General features: G+C 35.3%; 1 protein-coding gene across 1 annotated transcript in view; it reads right to left on the reverse strand.

Moving 5' to 3' along the window:
• LOC126702020 (mitogen-activated protein kinase homolog D5) overlaps positions 1–6,365 on the reverse strand; it is a 9,423-nt gene extending 3,058 nt beyond the window's left edge. The window contains exons 1-4 of the mRNA XM_050400617.1: positions 5,962–6,365; positions 5,752–5,881; positions 2,848–2,985; positions 1,493–1,825 (exon numbers count right to left, since the gene is read on the reverse strand). Coding sequence (XP_050256574.1) covers positions 1,493–1,825; positions 2,848–2,985; positions 5,752–5,881; positions 5,962–6,230 — 870 coding nt within the window. The 5' untranslated portion in view covers positions 6,231–6,365. The remainder of the gene's footprint in view (positions 1–1,492; positions 1,826–2,847; positions 2,986–5,751; positions 5,882–5,961) is intronic.
• Between the last annotated feature and the right edge of the window lie 485 nt (positions 6,366–6,850).

Here is a 6,850-nt window from a genome sequence, read left to right on the forward strand (position 1 = left end):
TTGGGGATGGCCTTCTTTTTCACGCCATATTCTGTATGATATTGGTGACGGGTCTAGGGTGAAGTTTTGGCAAGACTGTTGGTGTGGTGAGACATCCCTTGCAGTCAGTTATCTTGAGTTATTTAGATTTTGCAGGGATAAGGAGGCTAGTGTGGTTGCACTTATGAAGTACACCAATGGCGTCCTTGTTTGGGATGTTGGTTTCTTTAGGGGTGTGCATGCTCGGAAATTAAAGGCTATGTCAGGCTTCTTGGATACCATATATGGTTCTTCAATAAGGGGGTTTGGTGAGGATAAGATGTGTTGGAAACCTAGTAGAGATAAGGGGTTTAAGGTTAATGATTATAATAGAATTTTAGTGGGCTTTACTGACTTTTGTTTTCCTTGGAAAAGCATTTGGAAACAGAAGATTCCTTCTCAAGTAGCCTTCTTTGTTTGGACTGCTGCTTTAGGGAAATGCTTGACAATTGACAATTTACGAAAAAGGAAGGTTTGGATATTGGATTGGTGTTGCATGTGCAAGTGTAATGGTGAATTAGTTGACCATCTCTTCCTTCATTGTTCGGTTGCTATGGATCTGTGGGCTATGGTTTTGGGTTTATTTGGAGTAAGCTTGGTTATGCCGCAATCTGTTTTGGGGCTCTTAGAGTGTTGGCAAGGCAGGTTTGGTTGTCATTGAAATGGTTTTATTTGGATAATTGTACCCCATTGCTTAATGTGGTGTCTTTGGAGGGAGAGAAATAGTATGTGTTTTGAGGATATTGAGAGATCCATACCAGGCCTCAAGTTATTTTTCTTTAGAACTTTATTGGATTGGTTGGTTGCCATGCAAAACCAATCATTCCCTTCTTTTTTTTGATTTCCTTGATTCTTGTCATTTTTGTAGTTGAGTTGTTGACCCCTTGTACACTCCATGTGTACTAGGGTGCTCCTTTTTTGATATCAATAAAACTTATTACTTATCAAAAAAAAAAAAAAAAAAACAATCCATGGCTGCATCATTCCTCTCTAGTCTGCATAACCATAAACCTAGAGGATTAAAAATGTTTAGCTTATGGATCGCTAACCCTTCTCCCATCAAAGGAGAATGAAGATTTATAGTGATTAATCAGACTGATGCATTGACGTTTTTTATTTATTTGCAGGAGCATGAATATTGAATTTTTTTTAAAAACGGTCCACTTAAAAATGTAAATATCTCATTCATGATTACATGTACTTGAGATGGTATGCAGTTCAATAAAGGTGAGGTGGAAGAATGCCATTTAAATAATACTGTTCAATGACCCTAAAAGTACAACCTCAATGTCACCTGATAATGTAAAAAGCTCCAGATTAAGCAAAAAGGATAAAATTTATATAAACTTTTAAGAAGATGGAATAAGGAGAATATGCAGGCAAAAGCAATAAATATAAGAGAACTTGTAATAGGAAGATCCTGCTTTTCCAGAAACTAACAATATAACAATATAAAGATGGAAGATAAGATTACCTCCATAAGCAAACGTAGCTGGTGCACATGATCTCTTCCAGGAAACAGAGGTTTCCTATCCATCAATTCCATGAAAATACAACCAACTGACCACACATCAATAGCTGCAGTGTAATCTGAAGAGTTCAATAAAAGCTCTGGTGCACGGTACCATCTTGTAACAACATATTCCGTCATGAAATCAGTTTCAGAGGTGACACGAGCTAGTCCAAAATCACATATTTTCAAGTCACAATTAGCATTTAAAAGAAGATTGCTGGGCTTTAAGTCCCTGTGCAGAACATTTGCAGAATGTATGTATTTCAATCCACGGAGGATCTGATACAGGAAATACTGCATAAAACATTGAAAAGCATTAGTTATTTTAATCTGAGGCTGACAGATACAGTGACTTCTGAACATTTACAGTTGAACAAGCCAAAGCCATAATTGACAATTTTTTTTTTTGGGGGGGGGGGGGGGGGGGGAAGAGAGAGAGAGAGAGAACCAGGTACAGGGTACAGGTCATCACATTGCCAAGTAACATTGCAAGGAAAGACATATGGCTCCACAGCATTCTAAACAACCGTCTCTATAAGGATAACACCTAACTAAAACAAGTGCTACAAATCTCCAAGCTACTTTGATTGCTTTAGTACCATTTGGATTCAATCATACAAAAGAAGTTATTGTACAATTTTTTCAAACCCAACTCAAGATGAAAAGTTTTAACCCCTCCAATGCTTGTTTTTGTATAAGGCATTTTCCAACAAAGTTCTGGTATTGATGTTCTCCAGGTAACAATTTCCATATAGCTTAACTAAGATGCCAAGAAATGATTTAAAAGTGAACATTCAGGTCCCCATAGGCCATGCTTTGATTCTTTAAAGTTTTCACCAGCAAGCTGAACAGATTCAGTGATAAACAACTTCAAGAAGGTTATAAATGATGGTGCCACTTTGGTTTTGCATTCATCAGATTTTCAGTTCGTGTGCAAGGATGACACATTTAATAAAGGAAAATGACAACACCAAAATGGAAAAATATCGTTCAATTTTTAACTGAACAGGTAAAAGAAACGCAGGTGAACGTGATGTAGGCATTAAGGGAAGTAAGAAAAGACATGGTGCCTCTCATTCGGCCCGAAGCATGACCCCAGATGAGCAAATTAAAAACCAATTTAATGCAGTTAATACCAGACAGCTGTGATGTCAAACTTTGTCCTGTTGATAGTTTTTTGCCTTTTGTATAGTTGTTGATTCTAATAAGGGCTGTCAGAAGTCAAAGACTCAAATCATATGAGGTCTTTGCTGATGCAAGAAAGTGGTGCCATCATAAAGGGAAACAAAATATACCCAAAATGCTTAGAATTGAACCTGACAATGCTCCTCTGACAAAGCTTGATTGGAACGAATAATTTGGTGCAGGTCAGTGTCCATTAGCTCATATGCAATATAAACATCATTAAATGCCTCCCTCTGTGGTGGTGGTATTATATCTCTGATTGCAACAACCTGCATGACAAATGAAAGCAATATTAATTGAATGGGAATACACTAATTATTGCTAAACAGGATGCCCACCACAAAAAGAATAAATAAACATAGGGTTAGAGGAGATTCTTATACCAATGAAAAGAATAAATAAACATGACCGAAATAACATCTAAACAGCATGCCTACCACGAGATCATAAACTTGTGATGATTTATACGTAGGAAAGAAAAGTAAACATTTTTTTATTGGTAACTTACACATGAATCCAATGGGTCTCATCCTCCAACTATACTTATAGGAGAGATGTAATCTGATCTAGAGCTCATTGACATAGGTAAGACAAAAAAATATAATGGACCTCATATTATACTATGGCCAAAAAAATAAGATTAGGATATGCTATCTAATAATTGCTACTATCTCACAACCAAATAAAAGTACCCAAAGTACACCTAATGAATTATAAAATTGTATTTTGTATGCAACACTCATCCTAAATTGGTAAAGATCATACTTAATTTAGTAGCCAGCTGTTTGTATAAGTGTAGGAACATAAAATGGTGTACATGATGCAGATAGTAAAGAGGACTTTGAGGAAAAACAAGATTAAAAACAAAAATATTCAAGAAGTGTGGTCAAATTGAGGTGCAGGGCCTCCTTGCCACCTTTCATAAGCTACTTTAGTTATTATTATTATTTTTTATAAGTCTTAAGTTTCTTTACTTTAGCTGGTCCAATTATGTTTCTTTATAAGGGCAATTTGGTAACATCTGGATTTTCTGAAATGGACTGTCCTTTTCTGTACTAAAGGTCCATGAGTCTTATTTTGTATCTCGAGTCAAATTCCTATTGGTTTAAAAATTCTTAACTATTGTTTTCTTTGTTATTTTGATAAGTCTAAAGTAGTTTATTTAGAGTCCTAGTCCTAAAAGGATTTAGCAATAGCCTAAAATGGTTCAAAGGCTTTATTGTAGTCAATAACATTGATAGCGAGATTAATTTTATTAAAATTCCAGCATATTGTTTCAAACTTCATGTGATTATCTTCTTTTACTTAAGCACAATTGCTTAGGAAAACCTAAATGTGATTACCTAGCATTTATCTTTATTTATTTCTCGCTGTCAGCTTGTAGGCTAGTGGTTGGAGGCTTGGGATGAGCTATAGACTAAGACATTCTAGGTTCGACCCCTCTGTTCCAAACAGGCCGTAAGAGTTCACCTGGATTACTTGATACATGGATCCGTGGTTTACTCCCCTGTGGTAGGTCCTAAGGGCCCTGCCTTGGTGAAGTTCCACGTCATCAAAAAACAACTTTCTTTATTTCTCATTTTATTTGCTGTTGTAGTACTAAGCAGCCATAAAACATATTAAAGATCTAATCTTTTCATTACCTAAACCCTTAAACATCAAACCTTATTCAAGGACCCCTCAAGATCATATTAAGAAATCTAATTTAGTGCTGAATTGCCAAAGATAAGTGTAATCATTGCATTATTGCATTGGTCAGGTATTTGTATAATTGTAGCAACTTAAAATGGTGTACAGTTAAGAAAATTGATAATGAGATCTATTCAGCTAAGCAAAGATTGGGAACTACACCACGATGATCACAAGCTTCCTAAAATGCCAGACACCATAATATGCAATGCTAATCAGTTATTACTGGGCACTAAAACCCACTAATCCGTTATTTTCTCCATGGAAGCCATTGTGGAAACTGAAAATGCCTATAGAGGTAAGTTTCATTTGGACTGCAGTGTTGGGGTAAATTTTGACTGTTGATAATTTTCGGAGGCAGCAAGTGGTTGTGGTGGATTGGCGTTGTATGCGTAAGCAGAATGGGGAGACTATTGATCACCTACTCATACATGGCCCTATAGCTCAAGAGTTATGGAATATGGTGTGCTCATTATTTGGGCCCAGTGGGTCATGCCACGTGGTGTTATGAAGCTTTTAGCTAGTTGGCCAGGCAAGTTTAATAGACACAGAACTACGGTGATTTGGAGTATGATCTCTTATTGCCTAATGTGGGGTATATGAGGAGAAAGTAATACACATACTTTTGAAGGGAATGAAAGATCAATTCACCATTTGAAGCTATTGTTCTTTCAGACTTCGTTTGAGTGGGCAACTGCTTCGGGAGTACCTACTTTTACTTCTTTGCATGATTTATACCTTGTTTTTTCTCACCTATTTTTCAATGAAGTTATTTACTTATCAAAAAAAAAAAAAAAAAAAAAAAATTATGAATCAGTCTTGGCTTAATTTAAAGACTCTGCTTTCTATTATCATTCATTTCCTAAAACACTAGAAGAGATCAAGAAAATACAAAAGACTGAATTTTTTAGCAAAATCGGCACTTATTTTGAATTTATACCAGAAAAAGGCGATATTATCATAATTTCAATACATTACTAAATTCCTCATTTAACAACTTGAATTAAATAGGCAACACAACAAAACACCTTTAAGTACACTATTATTCCCAATTCACTGTTTTTTTTTTTTCCAGTTTTTGCTAAGTGACATAAAACAATCAAATTTCTATTAAAAACGAAATAATTACTAATTACTAAACCAATTAAGCAATAAATTGAAACAATTTGTCAATTCTCATTCACCATTACCATTAATTAAATACACTTCATAACACACTAGTATACCTAATTAGCTTCTTTTTTTTTTTTTTTTTTTTTCAGTTTTAGCTAAGTAATCAATAACCACTAGACCAAATTAAGCATTAAATCGAAGAAGAATTAATAGAGAGAGAGAAAGAGTTTTACATTTTCATGATCCATATGACGAAGCAGCTTGATCTCACGTAGAGTCCTCTTCGCATCGATCTTGTTATCGAACGCATTCGCAATCTTCTTCAACGCCACGTGCTCATTCGTCTCCGAATTCAAGGCCGAGCTGAACCAAAAATTCTCCGATTCAGAAAAACAAAAAAAAACGAAATTGAAGAAATCCAACAAAGAGAGAGAAATAGAGACCAAACGATGCCGTAAGCGCCTTTGCCGATCGGCAGAATGGGAGGCTTATACTTGGCGGTGACTTCGAAGATGTTACCGAAGATATTGTACTGAATAAACCTCCCTCCGTGACTCAACGTCGCCGATATGTTCTCCGTCGTCGTCGCCGTCGCCGACATCGGCATCATCGAGTTCTGAGACTCCGGCTGAGCCTCCGTCATCACGGCGTCTCCTCCGCCAGGATGAGCTGGCACACCACCGCCACCGTCCACTGCTCCTCCGCCGTCCATTTTTTCTGATCTGATTGATTATGATAATGATTGTCGTTTTTTTCTCTCTCTCTCTTTCAAAAGCTTTTCTTTCTTTCTATTCGTAAATTTGTTGTAAAGTAGGAGTAGCAAAAAAAAAAAAACAAAACCAATATAAAGTATAAAAGAAAATGAAATGAAATGATTGTTGTTATTGTTGTTGCGTTAGTGTTTGTGTTTGTGTTTGTGTGTGAGTGAATGTATGGTATGTTTTCTCCTTTTTGGGTTGGTTAAATTTGTTGATATATGAGAGCGAATGCAATGTGTGACGTGTATTTTTTTGTTTTTTTGGGATTTTTTAGTAAAATACCAAAAAAAAAAAAAAACTAATTTAATCTAACTAATATATTGTATTTAATCAAATTCTGCTTTTACAACAACTGTGAGTTTGTTTTTGTTTTTGTTTTTGTTGTTTTCTGATTGATTCAATTTAATTCTGTTTCCAATATTCAAAACAACAATTATTTTTGTTGTTTTCATAATAAAAAAAAGGGGTTTGGAGATGTGTAAGTGTACGTGTGACTCAAAAAATAATTTTTTGAAAATGAAAAACTGAAATTTTTTTGATAATAGAAAATTCAAAAACTTTTTTTTTTCTTTAG

The sequence above is a fragment of the Quercus robur genome, chromosome 10, assembly GCF_932294415.1.
Source record: "Quercus robur chromosome 10, dhQueRobu3.1, whole genome shotgun sequence".
NCBI lineage: Eukaryota > Viridiplantae > Streptophyta > Magnoliopsida > Fagales > Fagaceae > Quercus > Quercus robur.